Source organism: Leopardus geoffroyi, chromosome B3 (assembly GCF_018350155.1).
Source record: "Leopardus geoffroyi isolate Oge1 chromosome B3, O.geoffroyi_Oge1_pat1.0, whole genome shotgun sequence".
Classification (NCBI taxonomy): Eukaryota; Metazoa; Chordata; class Mammalia; order Carnivora; family Felidae; genus Leopardus; species Leopardus geoffroyi.
Window position 1 is genome coordinate 135,275,760 of NC_059337.1, and position 20,046 is coordinate 135,295,805.

The window sequence follows — 20,046 nt, forward strand, 5'->3', positions numbered from 1 at the left end:
ATGAAACGGTTCCATTTCCACATTACTGAGAAAAATGAAAAGTTACATAATATTGAGTAAAGAAGATAATTTTAAATGATGCCACCATGTGAATTATGAATATATTCAGAATGACTTCCAATTGTTTGGTTACCTGCTCCATTTCCTCCCTCTTGATACCCAGGACGCTTCCCATTAATCGTAACACCTCATGGCGCTGATGTTTTGGTGTATGGAAATGTCCAATGAAGAGGTTTCTCATTAGGACTCTGTGAAAATAAAGGCAGAAACAGCTCAAGCTAACTCAACACTTATCCCAATACTTAGTGTACCCAAACAATAAACACTAAACATATGAATATTTAATTATACTTAAGCAATTGTTACAAAAAACACTAAATGATAAAATGTTTTAAAGTACTTAAAAAAAAATCTTGACAAGTCTAATGGAGAATATTTCGAACAACCTAAAAAATGGATACCTTTTAAAACATCATTTATTACCCACTCATTTTCTCCAACAAATAAATCAATCAACTGAGACAGCGCCTAGGTAAGTAACTTTCGGTGCCCCAGATGGGCTCTACTGTAAGATACTTAGGATTTCTCCCTCCCCACCTTAAGTGGTGACGACACTCCTTGTGCTTAACAGTTACGCTTATACCTCCCCACTCACGTTTATTAAAAATTTGCTAATAATATCTAAATCTTTAAAACATTAATGACATGTTACATATATACCTAGGTTTCAGACAAGGTATGTTTATTTAAGGACAGCTAAAGAGAACTAAAAAGAATGATTAAGAATAAAACTTTCTATTTTCTAAGTGCTTCATATTATGGTGGTGTTTTAACTCTTCCATATGGTTTCGAGAAAAGTAATTTGAGCTGGGAGAAGTCTTTAAAAACCAAGAGAAGAGAAGTTATTCTACTGACTCCTCATGAAAATGACCTACATCTCATCACCATACAAGAAAAGGCTTTTAAAAAACTTAATCACATATAAACATCTACATGTAGAAGCTGTTTTCACCATAAAGGTAATCTCCATAAAATACATAAAAGTTAATAGGCAGAGCATACTTGTCCACTTTTCCTTCTGTGCTGTTGACTAAGTTCATCAATTTCTTTTGTACATCGTCCAGCATTTCTTGTCGGAGCTCATCTGTTTTAAAACATGTGAATAAAGAGAGTCGTTAACGGATTAAAATAGCCTGGATGTCGGGGCGCCTGGGTGGCGCAGTCGGTTAAGCGTCCGACTTCAGCCAGGTCACGATCTCGCGGTCTGTGAGTTCGAGCCCCGCGTCGGGCTCTGGGCTGATGGCTCAGAGCCTGGAGCCTGTTTCCGATTCTGTGTCTCCCTCTCTCTCTGCCCCTCCCCCGTTCATGCTCTGTCTCTCTCTGTCCCAAAAATAAATAAACGTTGAAAAAAAAAATTAAAAAAAAAAAAAAATAGCCTGGATGAATATATAATGAGGTTTAGAACATCTTTCCTGCAAAATCTGCATACATACACTTACTCTAATTAGTGACATTCAATTAGTTCCATCTCTTCTTGGTTCAGGAAACTAGGCTTTCTGGTATAGAAATTACCTAGCAGCCAGAGTATGCACTAATTCACATGGTTTATCTGCCCCCCCCCCAAATCAATTGTTTAATAGAAAATTTAAAAACCAAAAAAAGGGTTTCATTCTCTTCAGAAACTTAGTAGCAAAAAAGAGATTTTTCACCACTGCTTCCTTGTATAAAACATTTCCAGAGCCACTCTTTAATGGGAAGAAATGGAAAGGACAATTTTAGATTTTCCTTTTTCCATTTTCCTGGCTGGACTGGTTTCTGGTGAGCTAAGAAGAGTATTTAACACAACTAAGAGCATGGCTCGGATGCAGCTCCTAGGACAAAGTATTCTGAGGCACAGAACTTGCAAAATACAATTCAGATCACTGGTTCTAACACACTAATCAAGATGACTGTAGCTTATACGACTAATTCAGAAGGATGCTGGACTACTTTATAATTCTCATTTATTTAAAAAGGAAGCAAAATCTGTAAAATCTTGGTGAAACAGCTGGAATCCAAGCAGTATTATAGGCAAAGTCTAGAATTACAACAGAAGTACCCTGTTCATATATCCGGCCGTGCTATGGGGCCAACGATCCCCAGACTAAGGAACGCTCGGCCACGCCCATGGGGTGTTGATACCTGCCACCTGAGAAATGGAGAGTTTGAGCTGAAGGAGATGCCTATCCAAGTTAGATGACAAGTTTGGATCTGAAAGAAATGAAGAGGTGACTGCTTTGCAGCAGAGCTCTACTTTTCAAATCGAGAAACACTCCAATCCAAACACTGGACTCTGATCTCTTCCCACAAACCTACTCTTTGAATTATGCTGCATTTTCCAGGTAGTAGCTGGATACAAGTCCCTTGTCAGATACAGAACTTGTAAATATTTTCACCCATTCCGTGGGATGTCATTTTGCTTTCTTGATAGCATCCTTTTATTTACCAGAGTTGTCAATTTTGATGAAGTCCAATTTATTTTTTCTTTTGTTATTTGTGCTTTTAGAGTCACATCTAAGAAATCAATGCCTAATTTAACATCACAAAGATTTACTCCTATGTTTTCTTCTGAGAGTTTTATAATTGTGACTTTATTTTTTTTTAAATGTTTTTACTTATTTTTGAGACAGAGAGAGGCAGAGCATGAGCAGGAGAGGGGCAGAGAGAGAGGGAGACACAGAATCCGAAGCAGGCTCCAGGCTCTGAGCTGTCAGCACAGAGCCCGACACGGGGCCCGAACTCACGGACTGTGAGATCATGACCTGAGCCGAAGCCGGACGCTTAACCGACTGGGCCACCCAGGCACCCCCCCCCCCTTTTTTTTTAATGTTATAATTGTGACTTTAAAATGCAGGTCTGTGATGCATGTTGAGTTAATTCTCACGCACGGTGTGAGGTAAGGGATTGATTTTGTTCTTGTGCATGTGGACATCCTGTTGTTCCAGCACCATATGTTGAAAAACTATTCTTTTGGCACCCTTGTTGAAAACCAATTGATCATAAAAGTACGGTTTATTTCCAGACTCTCAATTCCAACTATGCAACCTCTACCAATGTTTTTTCTTCTACTTGAAAAGCTCTTTTCCATCAGCACCTCCATATCTAAGGTCCTAGGGTCACTTCCTCAAAGTTTCATCTGAACCCTACAGATTAGGCCAGGTCCATCTGCTTTATGTTTTCATTCTGCCTTGCACAATGCCTAATGTTCTGATTTAGAGTACTAAACGCATATACAAAAATGTTCAGTTTAACTGTTTGCAATGGCTTGTGGTCCTTCTAAATTGCAAAAATCTAAATTGCAAAATGTAATTCATATAATAGGCTAACTTTACCAAAATAGAGATGGTTGCCATAACCATATTATAAAAGCAAAGTTTGTGTTCGGAAAATCTACTACAAACGTTTCCTTTCCTGTCTTACCAGTAAGGAATTTAAGCTTGGACATTAAAACAAGAGAGAGAGAGAGAGAGAGAGAGGGAGAGGGAGAGGGAGAGGGAGAGAGAGAACAAGATTATTATTAAAGTTTGAGTCAGTAAAAGATTTTGGATTCTCAACAGGCACATATATACAATGAACACATGGTACTCTTTGGGCCCTGACACTGCATTCTAAATGTAAATAGAATTCTCAACTATGAACAGTAAGTAAACTAATCTCGTGTCAATGTTCTGAATCTACCATCCCACTCATGAGCTAAAGCAAGAGCCAGAGTAACAATGAGCACAGTCTTCTGTTTCACTCTCCCCCACTATGGAAAGGTAGCAGAAAACCAGAGGTCAAGCTTACCTCCACCTTTCTCGTCTCTCATATTTCCCTTCTCCTATCTAGCTTTTTCTAAAATTAAGGATTTTTTATATTGATTATATATCAAAATTATAATATTCTGGATATACTGGGATATATAAATTATGTTACTAAAATCAACTTCACCTGGCTACTAAACATTATTAAATTATACATGTGGCTTGCATTATATTTTTATTGGATAGCACTGCTTTGGAGCATAACCAGGATATAACCACTACAGTATATCGTCTCTTATTAAAAAAACAAAAGAAAGATAAAACTGAACGACAGACATCTTCAGAGTAACATGCACAAAGCAAAGAATTGATTCTGATTAAAATTTTAGTAAAGTTAGAAAAATTTAACCTTGCTCTATAAAAAACAGATCAAGAAATCTGTCTTAATAAAGTTCAAGTCAAAAATATTTTCTTGATGAAAATTCATCAAGAATGGTTATAATTCTGATTAAAATCTCTGTTCTGAATGGTAGGGTCATAACATCCTCATAGCCAAAATAATAGGGTAAAAATTTCTCAAACTCATCAGAATATTAAGTTAGTCCGAAACTAATGTGACAGAATTGATAACCCTGCATATGCTTGCAGGCACGCCTGGAACGGTTCAAACTCATGTAGTATTTTCAATGTATTCTGGTATTTAAGTCTAGGAAAAGACCCTCAGAATTTTGGGGGAGGTCTTGGGAGAACCATATGAACGAGGAAAGGTTTAGGACAGAAAGGCAATACCGACTTCAAAGGCCCCTATGGACTTCTCTCTTTCTCGAGGCACCCTTATTTTCCTCCCATCAGAGATCCTGAAGATTTCTCCACAAAAACTGAACACTAATTCAAACCACAATTTGAAATCAGAACTGTATTTATATGGGCAGACAAAATAACGGTTATTCAGAAATGGGTTTTTAGCCAAATATAATATCCCTGTGAAATAATCTAACATGCCAAAATAATTCTTTGGAAGTTGAAAACAATAACAATAAAAAAAAAAAGGCAGGGGGATACACTTGAGAGTTGAGCAATAAAGCAAGTGAGATTAGTCTAGTTTAGGGGAAGAATTACTCTAAGTATAGGAGATCCTCAAACCTGCCAGATCACAGCCTCTTCTCTGTGAATGCCTAGAGAGGACACCATGGTCTTCATCACTTGATTTACAATCAAAATTGAACATAAAATGTAACTGACTACAACAAATCGGCTCATTGTAACTACATTTTATTTGTGATGAGTAACACTGCACTGTAATACTATCTTCACAGCACATCGTAAAATTAAGTCACACTCCTTACAAAGTCATTTGGCTATTGCATGACTTAGCTCTCTTGGACAAGACTCAAGTCAGACTTTTTAACAGTCACCTGACTGAGAAAAGTGATTGGAACAGGACTTGAAGGTCAGGAGAATATATGAATCACGGTCCTGTAATAAGACCTGGATAGGAACCACGGTCCTGTCACCGGGGCCAGACTTTGTTGCCTATTTTGTAAAATATGCATGCTTAATCTCAAAGGATTTTGAATCTACTGATTAAATGTGACTTTTCTAAACAGTGAAGTGCTATATAAAGCATTAGGACTCATTCATCTGGTTTCTTAAAATAACAAAATAATCCATCTTTTAACCTACCCCTAACCAATACCAATAATGTATCACTTTGGTTATATTAACATTGATAATTTTGCCTCCATTTTGTCTTATCCTCTTTTTGAACCAAGGCAAAGGAGCCAAGAGAAGGAAGAAAAAAATGTTAGATTATTTCCTTTACAGGTGTGTTGGTAAATAAACTGAGTCTAGTGTCTTACTTGCACTACACTACCTAAAAAATAAATTTAAATCTAATACATGAAATTCAATATAAGGAAACATAGCCTCTTTGTTTAATATTTAATTAAATATAATTAAGGCAAAGGCTAGAAGTTAGATGGTCTTTTTATTACAGAATGTCAACTTAACATACAATCATTTTCTTTATAACACCAAAGAAAACTTTTTAAAGAAATCTTATATTTAACACGTGAAGTTGAGACATACTACATCTGCTTTGTCTTTTAACTCCATTGTTTTCAACCATATGATAGAATTTTAAGGTCTAGATAGAGTACATGGTAAGTGCTTTCTCATTCCATAACTGTAATTACTCACTGATGAATGAAAAGTAATTTTTGAAATTCCACTTCCTCGCAATGAACTCACAGGAAAAGAGTTTTATTAATACAGTATAACCTCACTAATTTGAATTTCACTAGATCAGAATCTGGACTACACTGAAATAGCAACATTGAGGTCTCCTGGATTATTTGTACAATTAAATTGGAGTTACCATGTGCATTTAAGAGATTTTTTTTATATAAACGTCTTTAATGGAACCAGATCAAATTTATTTTCCCCCTCTACCCCCCTTCCTCAATCCTTCAGTGTGAATTCAAGTAATTTGTACTGCATTTTTCCATATCGAAACAAAAGTTTTTCAAAAGACAATACCGTGAATCAAGTTACATATTTTCATTTTAAAAGGTTCACACAGACTAGCCAAATCCCAAAAGAAAGGGCCGCAATTTTGTCAGAGAAAAGTAAAGTCATTATAATAATGTTGCCACTTACTGAGTATCATCATCACTATAGAAAACAATGACAAAAGGCTAAGCGGCAGACTGAGCCTCAACTCGGTTCTGAAAGTTCCCTGTTGCAAATGAGCACTGACTCAATCTGGCCCCCAAAAATGCTTTTTCAGCCCACACAGGTTGTTTTAAATTCAGTGTCACATAGAAAACTGGAATATTTCACACAAAAGTCTGCATTTCCAGTGTCTCTTGAAGGAGCCGGAGATTTGGCAGCGCTGGGCCTACATGCCTGCGTGGCGACAGTCGGGTGGAGCCTCCGTGAGGAACTCTCCGATTCAACACTGTCTCTCCTTGGTCCCCTTTGCGCTTTCACGTGATTATGACTTGGCCCCCAGTTTATAAGTTGTGTTTGTGATCCACAATTACAGTTTCATTTCTCCACATTAACTACCCACTTCCACCTCCGCCTTCCCTTTGGTCATTACCGGTCACCAGATCTTCAGCCAGTTTCAGATATATGAATTCCTCCCTCTGTCCAGAACGCTCTTCCCCAGCTTCCTGCCTGCTTGGCTGTACCTATTAGTCACTCAGGTGAGGTCCGGTACACTGTACCTTCTCCACCCTTCCAACATTACCATCATCAAGTAGTATGAATTGTTCCTTCCTTTTGAAATCTGTTGCCTATTTGTGATTACATGCAACCTTCCCCTCCGTGGCTGACTATAAGCCTCCTGAAAGTACCAGTCCCCTGTCTTTCTCTCTCCAGTGCCTATCCTGGTGCCAGGTACACAGCAGGAAACAATGAATTTTTGAGAAGTAAATGCGAGACTGATTCATTTTTCTCTAGGAAGGGAGAGGATCTGGGAAGACCAGAACACAGGACAAAAAAGAATACATGATTTATGTTCTGAATTACCCCATCCATATGAGGGAAAATACACAAAACACATTAACTCAAAACATTCTCATCTCTACACAATATACTTTTCCCTTTGTACTTAGAAGAATTAATAAAACACACATTTAAAAATATGACCATTAAGTTTAAAAGGGCTTATTTACCTAATTGATACTAACTTTTTTCTTAACTAAAATCTTGGCATTGTCTAGTATACCCCCAGATGTTTATATCATCACAAATAATTTTTTAACCATTTATGGCAATTCAGAAAACTGCATCTGGTATTTCTTATATGTTTCCTCTAAAATCACCACTTCTGCCAAAAACATCTATAAAGAAATCCCTCAAAAGGTTTGGGTAACAAAGCGTCTGGGAATGTATTTGGCCTATGTTCAACAGGACATTATATGTTTTCTTGTATAAATCATGTCCTGGAAAACGGAATGTCTTTATTTAAAATAAAAAACTCTACCATCTAGTACCATAAAGGTAGTTCCATGAAAAACATTTTAAATCTCTTTTATATTTGTAGCTTTAAAACCTATTTTTATGCTTCATATTACAGTAGGTTTATTGGGACTCATTTTATACATTCTTTTAGATTTCCTTCAAAAAAAAAAAACACAACTGCACACTGTAATTTTCCATTCTCAACTTATACATTTTTAAAAAAGCAGTCACCAAAATTTCCTAAAAAATTTTTTAAGTGAACCAAAACCCTTGACAACCTCACCAAAGAAGATGTATAGATGGTAAATAAACGTATGAAAAGATGTTCCACATTATTCGTCTTCAGGGAAATGCAAATGAAAATAACACGGTATCACCACACACTATCAGAATGGCCAAATGCTGCAACCCTGACAACAGCAGGCGCCAGTGAGCAGGAGGCGGGGATGCAAAGTGGTGAGGCCACTCTGCAAGAGTCTGGCGCTTTCTTACAAAACTAAACATGCTCTTACCATACGCTGCAGCAACCACACTCCTCAGTATTTACACAAAGGAGCTGAAAACTTACATCCACACAAAATCCTGCGCTCGTAACTTTATAGCATCTTTATTCATAATGGCTAAAACTTGGAAACAACCAAGATGTCCTTCATTCAGTGGGTGAGTGGATAAATAAACCGTAGTGCATCCAGACAATGGAATATCATTCAGCGCTAAAAAGAAATGAGCTCTCAAACTATGAAAAGACACGGTGGAACTTTAAATGCATATTACTAAGTGAAAGAAGCTAATCCGAAAGGGCTACATACTGTCTGCTTCCAATTATATAATGTTCTGGAAAAGGCAAAAACTATGGAGGCAGTAAGAAGATCAGCGGTTTCCAGAGGTGAGGGTAGAGGGAGGGGGAAAGAGACGAACAGGTGGAGAGCACAGAGGACTTTTAAGGCAGCGCAAATCCTCTGACACTATCATGATGTAATTCATTAGACATCTGCCCAAACCCTTAGAATATATAACACATAGAATACATAACACCGGGAGTAAACCTTAAGGTAAACTGAGGACTTTGGGTGATCATGACGTGCCACTGTAGGTTCATCCTTGGTGTATAAACCCAAAAAGTACCGTTCCGGTGAGTGATGTTGATAATGGAAGGAAAACGGTTACATGGGAAATGCCTATACCTCCCTCTCGATTTTGTTGTAAACCTAAAAGTGCTCTAAAAGATAGTTTTAAAAAAACACACACCAACAAAACAAACTTAGTTATGGGGTCCTTTAAGGCGCAGCCATAGACAGGCAGACATACCAAAAGATATTTCCAACTCTAGAATCTAAATTTGTATTGCTTATGAAAACTTCTTTTTCTTCATGTATCGTAACATTCACCATCCTTCTGAATAACTTATCAAAACAAGAACTATTCTGTGCTTTCTACTTCAATTTTATCCCATCTTTTCATTTAAGCAGGAACTGACCTCAAGGATGAAGGTGGAGAACAAGAAGTGAAAGAAGGAAAATGTCAAATCTGGCCATAAATACAGCAAGATCACAGATCTTTTAATAGTTCAGCTGTAGTCTAGGTTTCCCCAGGTGCACACTTCCCCGTGTCTGACAATTCCACAGAAATTCTGAACGCTGATCAGTTCAGAACAGTGAATGAAAGACACTGTCGTCCTATTTGCTTCACAGAGGACCAGTGTCGTAAGTTTGAAAGTCAGGAATACAGGATGGTGTGCAAAGTAAGTCTTTGGAACTGTATTGAACAAAAACACTTGCAGGTAAAATGCTGAAAGAACAATTTATAGAAAGAAGGAAAGCAATAGATCTTCTACCAGCCAACATTCTCTATGAAAATATAGCACCTAGGGGATCATAGGGTTTCCTTTCAATGTTATTTTATGGAGAAAGGGGTCACACTAGGAGGGCAAGGGAGAGACACGTTCTTACATTTTGGGGGTGAAACCCTACTACTAGTTTAGGGCTCTCCTCAAGATCCTTTCCTCCACAGAATGCCCTTGACCCTCAATGAGATTCTTAGAGAAGAAAATACACACTCTTTTATGACCACTGCAGCACATCACTGTCTTACTCTGTGAACCTATTCTGTATCTACGCTACATGTTACTTAACTAAACTCCTTGGAAGAAAGGATCCTACCTAGCATCTCACACAGCATCTAACATGAAGCCAAGTCGTCGGTTCTCATTAATTACTTAATGCCTGATAAGGCACCTTCATACATTTCACACAAGGCCTGCAAATACCCGGAACCTAAACCTACTGTTGCAAGTACCTAGCACTAACAGTTGTGACTCTAAGAACGACTGAAATCATCAAAGACCTACTGCTTTCATACTGGTGTTATACGTAATAGCTCCCTTTTCATACGTTTGACCAGAATGAATCATCTCATCTCTGGTAGCAAGAACATAACCAAGCATTCTGAAGAAAATACCACTTTTAAGGTGAGTTTCCCAATATTGTTTACATGTTGAAACTGCGTATCAACTAATCATCAGTCTACAGACGTTTAGAAATAAAACAATGCTTTGCTTCTACAATTCAAGTCTCTATGTACTTTCTTGCAACAAAAGTCAATCTGTCTTTTTCAAAATTGTTTCTCCTGGCAAATATTTTCGCTGTCTGGCCAAGTTTTGTGTTAAAAATAAAGTACAGTATTACAACATCAATCAACATTTAAAGTACTTAATGATCTATGAAAGAAAATATACAGTGATTCTTTTGAAACAACCAAGCCAATCAAGGTCTTATTTATATTATCAAATCAAGAGTGCAGCTTTGAGAAAATAAAATCACATTTGTGTTTACAGATAGAAAAGCAATATTAAGCACTGAGGTAATAAAAGAAAACAGACTGTTAAGAAGAGGCAAGAATGTAAATGGCGAGAATGATTTAAAGACACAACAGAACTGTCTCTTCACTCCCCTTCCCGTCTGTGCAACACTGGCCTCCTGCCTGACCTCTCAAATACCTGCCTGACCTCAAGCATAACCAGAGCTTTCCTGAAGCTAATATTTACTCCACACAAAATGAGTCCAAAGTTCCTACACATTCACACTGCATGACTGCATGGTAACTGTAACTTTTTACATCAGTAGGGACTGAGGCCACCCAAGCTTTTGTCAGATATAATCTGAACCTGATATATTCTACTACTGGGAGTTTAAGTGAGTGTCTGAACAAGTCCTAAGTAGCACAGGGACTCATACTATTTAGCAACTACAGTAAGACACAAAATCTTTAATCTTACCATCATCTGCTGGAAATGACTCAGGTAGATACCTAAAAGAGGATGTGGCCTTAAATATTACATAGCAGCATACCATACAGCACTGGCATGTCCCAGACCAATGAGTTGGCTTAGAATACTGCTTTTTCACTTCCATTAGTCCAGCGCTACCCTAAGCTGTCAGTTCTCTGGCCAATCCTTGGGGTACCCAGTGTGTCCTCTCTGGGTTGGCCGTATGTCTTCAGATAATGCTACAGTTGCTCTGGCATTTTCCCAATAAATATGGCCTTCCCATAGGAGCGATCTTTTCGACACGTAGGCCACAATATAGAGGATGCTGCCCTATCTTTAAAGGAGACAGAGATATACAGAACAAAATAGAAGTCAAACTATAAATAACCATCTTCCTGACAGGACAAAATAAAGTAACATGGAAAGATATGAGCTTTGGTCAAGGGCAAAAAGATCAGAGTTTAAGGGTTCAAATCTCAGTTCCTTTGACTTATAAAATGGAACTCGTATCACCTACTTTACAATTGCTTGTGAAGAGTAAATAAGAGAAGACTAAATGTGACAGAGTATATGTTACATAAAATGTTCATGATGCTCAATCTTTAATTGTTTCCTGGCTGCCCAGCCCCGCCCCCTATGAGATTTAGAGCTCCAAGGCTGGCCAAGTTCAACAGAGCAGACACAGGACTTTCAGTTGGGCAGTGATTTGCCTCAGAAATCATTATCTTGAGGACAACGACCTCACATCATGTAGCTTCCTGTCTTTTATGTTCCTAAAAATCTCTCATCTGCTGTCTGTCGTTAGATTTAGGACAACTTCCTTTGGCTTGGCTCGTCCTTTGGTAGCCGTGCTTCGGTCGTTCCTGCCTGCCTGCCTCCTTAGTGGCCGAGTCGCTGTTTCTGTCAGCCGGCAGTGTCTCTTTCTGCTGTGCCATCTCCTCCTAATTTTGCCTATTTCTAATTTCTATTTTACATTAATAAAACATTCTGAGGTACTTAATTCCTTTAATTACGTGCCTTGGTGCTACCACACCCAACCCAGATACCTAAAGGTGGTACATTTCTAGGCTCCACGGTCACCTTTCTGATAACCTTAGATCACCACCTACTGCAGGCAGCCCTAGAATAGCTTCAACTCTCCGGGAACCCTTAAATCAGAGACTGAACGATGAGATGCCAACTTAGTCAGCGGTTAGACTCAACAAAGCATTATGAACCCCCTGATTACTTGAGGCCCAACTGACAATCCTAAGCACAGGACTCACCTTAGGGAACTGGCAGGGCTTATCACCATTATATAAATGAGTGTCTATTTGTAAAGCATCATCCATAATCATAAAAGGTTAGTTACGGCCGGAGGTTCAGTCCACAAGAAGTTACTCTTTGGCTCGAGAATACTGTCCTAACACGTCCGATGGCTTTAGGTAGGATGAACACAGAATGATCAGGGACGCCTAACCATAAAAAGTCAGGTCAGTAAAATCATTTCCCTTGATGACCGACAGGGTGACACCCAACACAACTGGACTGCCTCAACATCCAGGAAAACTAACTGGATAGGCAAGGCCAACTTTTGACTCTGGTTTCACGAGGACCGTATTAAAACTGAAGCAAGCTGGTCGCGGGAGATGGAAATAGAAGTCACACCCAGTGGAAGCTGGTCTCACTCAACGGCACCAGTGCCTCTGAGAAGACTACACCTGATTCAGCACTAGTGTTGCCAGGAAAAAAAGGAAAAGAAAAAACACCTACTTTGCTTTTTAAGTTCTTCAATTTGTTCTTCCTTTAAATCTAACTGTTCTGTAAGTCTCGATGCCGAATCCAACGCAGCATTTGCTTCATCGAAACGCTCCTGAGGAAGAGAGAAGTTCGTTAAAAAGCAGCCTGGAAGAACTACTTCACAAACTACATGGCTGGAGGACAGAGTCTATCAACCCTCTTCTATTCAGCTGATGAAGTTGTACCACTGTGACCTCAGGCAAGTTCACACAGTAAGTATCAAAGACAGAACTGGTACTTACTTCACAGCACAATACTAGCTCCCTTAGTAAGTAAGTAAGTAAGTAAGATGCTACTAAAAGACAGTATGGTGACAAAAGGGGGGAAAAAGCGACAAGAAGAGAATAAAAACTACAAAAAGCAGATATAAAAAAAGTCAAGAAATGTAACAAATGGTCTTTTTAATTTTTGCAAGCCTGATGAGTATAAAATGACATGTCATTACTTTATTAATTTTTATTTCTCTACTAGTGAATTTGAGCATTTTTCCATGTTTATAGGAAATTCACAGGTTTTTTTTTAATTAAAAAATTTTTTTAATGTTTATTTGCTTTGAGAGACAGAGAGCGAGCAGTGGAGGGGAAGACAGAATCCCAAGCAGGCTCCACACCATCAGCATGGAACCTGATGCGGGGCTCAAACCCACGAACCGCGAGGTCATGACCTGAACCGAGGAGCCAGGCTCCCCCAGGGGTGCTTTTCTGTGAAAACTTCTTTGCATACCTTGCCCATTTCTCTACTAAACTTTCTCTTGTTGTTTGTAAAAGCACCTTGTAGGGTAGATATGAACCCTTGGTCACCAGTGCTACAAGGATTACTTGCCAGATCTGTCATTTGTCTATTGACTGCATAATACCTTTTGCCATGTACAAGTGTTTAAACTGTCTATAGTAAACATGTCCTACTTTGCTTTCACAGATTCTGGAGTTTTAGTCTTGCTTAGGCTCCTCCTTGCCCCTGGACTCTACATGTGGTCTTCCAGGTTTCCTTGCAAAGTTGTTTTAATATTTACACCTTCCAAACAGTGTTTCTCAATAGGTGTGCTTTTGACATTCCTGGCCCCCACCCACTAAATGCCAGAAGACCACAACCAAAACCAGCCCCAGGTTTCCAGCACCACTCCCAGTTGAGAATGCAAGCTTTAATACAATTGGAATTTACTTTCGTATATGGTGTAAGATAGGGATCCAATTTTATTTTCTTCCATACAGACAGCCAGCTGTGGCAACGTCATGTATCAGTTGGATAACCTATCCTGTTTCCATGAAGTTGAAATTAGTTTAGGGCTTGGTTTTAAATGCTCAAATGTATCCTAAGCTCTATTTCTGGATTCTCCTTCTGTTCTACTCATCTAGTCAATATTTGATATTTAGTAAGCAAGCCCCTCCTTACTGTTGTTGTTTCACACAATTTTCTTGGCTATCTAGAGTACTCGCCCGTGTAAATTTCAGGTCAACTTTTACCTTCTTGAATCAGAGGGACAGTGTTTTTGATGTGTCATCTTAGATAGACGACAGCCCCCAGTTATGCAATCAAACATAATCTAGATGTTGCTGTGAAGGTATTTTGCAAATGTAATCAAAGCCCCTAATCAACTGAATTTATGGAAGGCATTTCTCCTGAATAATCAGGGTGGACCTGACTGAGCTAGTTGAAGCAAGGCTGAGCCTTCCCTCAAAAGGAGAAAAAATTCTTGCTGTAGACTGCAACATCAGCCCTCCCCATGGAGTTCTGTCCTGCTTGTGATGTTCTTTCTTAACCATCTGTGGAGAATACCTTTGGCCTATGCCTGTGGGTTCCAGCCGGCATGTGATGGGATCTTCCCATTGTGACTACCAACTCCCATAATCACACTGCCAATTCTTTAGAATAAACCTCATAAGGGTGCGCCTGGGTGGCGCAGTCGGTTAAGCGTCCGACTTCAGCCAGGTCACGATCTCGCGGTCCGTGAGTTCGAGCCCCACGTCAGGCTCTGGGCTGATGGCCTGGAGCCTGTTTCCAACTCTGTGTCTCCCTCTCTCTCTGCCCCTCCCCCGTTCATGCTCTGTCTCTCTCTGTCCCCAAAAAAATAAATAAACATAGAATAAACCTCATAGGTGTGTACCTCTACATATCACATATATCACTGTGGGGGTGTGTTACACACCCCACACCCCCTACTGGTTCTGCTTTTCAGGTTGAACCCTAACTGATACACAGAAGGACTGAGCTAAAGATGTTAAATAAAAAATTTAATATTTGAAATCCACAAAACTAAATTTAGTATAAAAGAAATTTAAATAAACCTTCAAATAATTTTTCAACCCCATACCATTTCTATTTAAGAAATTATTAAAGCTCAAAACTATGCTAAGACTCTTTCTAAAATTAACACTTAGGCTTCATGTATATGTATTATCTACCATTTGTTTGGGTTTTATTTCACTAATTTCAGCTTTTATTTTTACTACTTCCTGCATAGTTTTTGTTCGTTTTCTAAGTATGTGTTACATTTTAAACTTAAAAAAATAAACGAATAAAGCTGGTTTAAAAAAAAGATCTGGACTTCTGACAGTATCAGAGACGTGATTCTCTGGACCCACTGGAAACAACTCAAACTGTTAGATAAAATATCTGTTTAAATGTATTAATGAGCTGACCAGGAAGTAAGCATAAATGGCCAATAAACATATTAAAAGATGCTTGATTTTGGGACGCCTGGGTGGCTCAGTCAGTTGAGGGCCCAACTTCGGCTCAGGTTATGATCTCACAGCTTGTGAGTTCAAGCCCCGCCTCAGGCTCTGTGGTGACAGTTCAGAGTCTGGAGCCTGCTTCAGATTCTGTGTCTCCCTCCCTCCCTCCCCCCGCTTCTCTCTCTGTCCCTCCCCTGCTCATTCTCTTAAAAATAAAAAAAAATTTTTTTAAGATGCTTGATTTCATTAGCAGTCAGACAAATAAAAATTAAAACCATAGGAGGACAGCCCTTCCCACCTAGTCCATTGGCAAAAACTAAAAATACTGAGAATGCCAACTGTTGCTAATGACACAAAACAAGAACTCTCCGGCACCACTGGTAGGAATACATTAGCACAACTGCTTTAGAAAATAACTTGCCATGACTGAATAAAGTTGAAACTGCCCACACATGTCTCAGGACTCAGCAGTTGCAATCAAGATACAGATAAGATAGCAGATAATGGCAATGTCCTTTATCAGTAAAATGGGTAAATAAATTATACATTCATGCAATAAATGCAGCAGTGAAAACAATAAGCCATGCACCCACAGGAACACACAGTAAAATGGCTAAAACTCATGAATATGATAGAATACTAAGTGAAAAAAAGCAACTTGCAGATTTATTGAATTTACATACATTTCAAAATTGCATTTATACAGAGTTCAAAACTATGCAAAACCATACAGTGTGTACTATATGGAGATGCAAACATATGTGATAACCATACAGAAAAACAAGGGGTGTTAAGCATAACGTTTTGGACTAGTGGTTCTCTCTGAAGTAGTAACGATGGGAGGAGATATGGAGGATGCATCAGGAACTTCCAAGGACAACATTTCTTTCCTTCTACCGGGTGGCAAGGGGTTATCTGCAGTATTGCTATTCTTATATTATATATGTATTACCTAAATACTGTTCTGCAGCCACTCGGTAATTAATAAAAATTTCAAAACTTTATGTCTTCTTTTATTAGGAATTTAATAGACCTGAACAACATATTTACTACTAATAACAGGTAAACAAATCTTATTACTTTCCACCAGCTATCAACAAAGTCTACTTATAACTTAGAAAAGTTCACCTTAAATTCTTAAAGTAAATCACTTTCATGTCATCTCTCTTCATGGGGGTTCATTTTATCTATATTTTATATATGATTCTTGTACATATGAAATCTAATAAAGATACTCTATTGTTGTTATTTTTTTATTTTAGAGAATGCACACATGCATGTGAGCAGGTGAGAGGGACAGAGGGAGAAAAAAAGAGAGAGAGAGAGAGACAGAGAGAGAGAATCTTAAGCAGGCTCCATCCACGCTCAAAGTAAAGCCCAATGTGGGCTCAATCCCACGACCCTGGGATCGTGACCTGAGCCAAAATCAAGAGTCGGATGCTAAACTGACTGAGACACCCAGGCACCCAAAAAAAAAGACATTTTGAAGGATTATGCTGCAAAAGAAAAAGATCTAAAGGATAATCTACATGATTTTAATCCATGTGAAATAAAGTGCTCAACGTATCTAGTTGAAAAAAGAAAATTATAGTTACAAGTGTAGATTAATTTTTTTAGCGTCCCCTAAAACATTCATCTATGCTAAAAAAATTAAAATTTCCACCATCTTGGGGTGCCTGCATGGCTCAGTTGGTTAAACATCTGACTCTTGACTTCGGCTCAGGTCATGATCTCATGGTTCGTGAATTCAAGTCCTGCATCAGGCTCTGCAATGACAGTGCACGGAGCTTGCTTGGGATTCTCTCTCCGCCCCACCCTGCATGTTCACTCTCTCTCTCCCTCTCAAAAATAAATAAATGTAAATAAATAAATAAAAGTAAAAATAAATACAAATAAAAATTCCCATCATCTTACATGTGTTTTGTCTCCTCTAAACTCTAAGTCACACGGAGAAAACCCTGAATAGCCCATCCATCATTAGGCCAAAACATAGGGTAACAAGTAGCCACTCAAACAACATTTACTAAAATTAACTGTTTAGGAGATTATTTCTAAAACAAAAACTCTACAATTGTTCATGAATAATAATACATACAAGAGAAAATTATTTTGACCAACCTGTAATGACATCAGTTTTCCTTCTAAATTTTCTGCCTTTTTCTTCCATTCAGCTACAAGCTGTTTGTGCTTTTCTAGTTCGGCAGAATACATAGCTTTTTCCTCTAAGGAGAAAAAAAAGTTACATTAGTATTTGGCAATTATGTGATAAAATCAGCATTTTAAACCACTTGAAAAGTTTTTTTTAACATATATATTTTTATTTATCTTTGAGAGAGCGTGACAGAGAATTTGAAGTGGGCTCCGTGCTGACGGCGAAGAAGCCAATGCGAGGCTTGAACTCATGAACCGTGACATCATGACCAGAGCTGAAGGCAAACGATTAACCGACTGAGCCACCCAGGTGCCCCCAAACCACTTGCAATTTTAACAGTTCAACAAAGACAGTTCAAATGTCTCAACAAGAAAATTATATATGCCCTAGTTTTTACTCTGCCATAAATCCTTCTCCACTTTGTCCATCATGCAAACTCTTCCCTCTTTTCAGAACGCCACTCAAATATCTTCTCCTTGGCAAAGCCTTCTCTATGGCCATGTAACTCTGTACACATGTCCCTTCTAGTTAGGTATAGCCGGCCGATACTTCTTATTTTAAAATTCAAGATTTCGGGGCGCCAGGGTGGCTCAGTGGGTTAAGCAACTGACTTCAGCTCAGGTCGTGATCTCACAGTTCGTGGGTTCAAGCTCCACATCGGGCTCTGTGCTGACAGCTCAGAGCCTGGAGCCTGCTTCAGATTCTGTGTCTCCCTCTCTCTCTGTTCTTCCCCTGCTCGTTCTCTGTCTCTCTCTGTCTCTCAAAAATAAATAAATGTTAAAAATAATTTTTTTTAAAAATAAAAAAATAAAATTCAAGATTTCAACCATGAGTAAGCCTGAAGATCTACATATGTATGAATTTAAAGGTATACTTAGGCACAAAATTATAACCCCTGTTACTTCATAAGCCTCATATCCCCTAATCACCTGCCCCTCACTAGCAGTTAATTCACTGCCAATCACTGCTGAATGTATGAATAAACAAACGGATGGGTACAATGAAGGACCTAAAGGAGGTACATTTGAGGATGGTGGGTAGATATGAAAAAGCATTATTTGGTTATCAGCATAAAACTGCTCTCTGGTCATAGCTACCGTGTCTCCAGAAAAGTATTTTCCACCCGGACTAGAAACTGTAGTTACCTCAAAGTCGAGATGAATAACAGAACAAGCTAATCAATATTCAAAGGACAGTGATTCCCAATGATTAATTCTCTGAAGCATATTTAACCTCTGACCAGTATTTCAAAGCTTAAGCATTGTTTCTAGTGATCCTTTCTTCATCACATGATCATCCTTTCTATGTGACTTCATCCTTCCCCAACTCTCACCTTCACGGATCATATGATACCAAAACATGTTTTTAATAATTACCAGATGGAGTTCATGTTCTCCAGGCCTAACCGTAAAGAGTCTACACTGACTTGTTGACGGCTACTTATTTTTTCCTCCTACAAGCGGGTAACCTTTCAAAGACTTCCCCATGCCTATTTTAAAATAGCACCAAAATAAGCCCAAATTCCCAGCAACTACAATAATTTATCTTCACTGAAAGCCTGACGGCACAACTCACCTTGCTGGAAATGCTCTAGCACCATCTGCAGGTTGGAGAGCGACAGGGCGTACTGCTTCACTTGCTCCCGAGAGACGGACAGCTGCAGGGCGGTTTCGTCCCTTTGCGTGGAGACCACATTCAGCTGCTCCTGCAAGGACTCTACCTGCAAACTGGCTTGATGGCTTCAAACAAAAAGAATACAAGTCAAGTTGTTTCTGTTTACTTTAACCACATAAAACATCCTCCCTACTTCCAACCGAGCCACCCAAGTGCCTCCATTTTAACCATTTTTAAATGTGCAGTTCAGCGGCACTAAGTATATTCGCACTGTTAGGCAACCATCACCACCACCATCTCTAGAACTTCATTTCCCCAGGGGACGCTCCACATCCGTTAAACAGTTAACTCTCCACTCCCAGCAACGATCATTCCACTTTGTCTCTATGAATCTGACCCTCCTTACATCTTATTGCATTAAACTCATGTTAGATTTCAAAGAAACTTGAAGAGTCCCTCTGATCTTTGTTCTCCCTGTTTTGTTAATTCACTCATTCTTCCCATGAAAATGACTTTGAACAAATGGCAGTCATTTTAAAGATCAGAAGCTGGACTAAACAAGAAGTGCCAGTATAATAAAAGTTTACAAATAAGCTGGACTAAACAAGAAACACCAGCATAGTAAGAATTTACAAATAGCCTGCAACTTTCATGTTTCCAGGCTAAAACTCTAAGATGTAATTTACCATAAAACTGTAAGTTGCAGGGGGCCTTGGAAGTTATTTTGTCCAGCTTCCAACCCAACAAGCAATGGATTCTGACACCTCCTTGGCTTTTGACACTTGCACTTATGGTGAACTCACAACTTCCCAA

General features: G+C 38.7%; 1 protein-coding gene across 5 annotated transcripts in view; it reads right to left on the reverse strand.

The window, feature by feature from the left end:
• The window catches only part of TRIP11 (thyroid hormone receptor interactor 11), a 63,152-nt gene that overhangs the window by 4,501 nt on the left and 38,605 nt on the right, over positions 1-20,046 (reverse strand). For 4 of the 5 annotated variants that reach the window (XM_045448260.1, XM_045448259.1, XM_045448262.1 and 1 more), the window contains 5 exons: positions 19,195-19,358; positions 17,586-17,689; positions 12,769-12,868; positions 1,063-1,144; positions 134-248 (listed from right to left, as the gene is read on the reverse strand). In XM_045448260.1, the coding sequence (XP_045304216.1) occupies positions 134-248; positions 1,063-1,144; positions 12,769-12,868; positions 17,586-17,689; positions 19,195-19,358 (565 nt within the window). Of the gene's footprint in view, positions 1-133; positions 249-1,062; positions 1,145-12,768; positions 12,869-17,585; positions 17,690-19,194; positions 19,359-20,046 lie in introns of those variants that run through there. The other variant, XM_045448263.1, reaches the window with a different exon arrangement.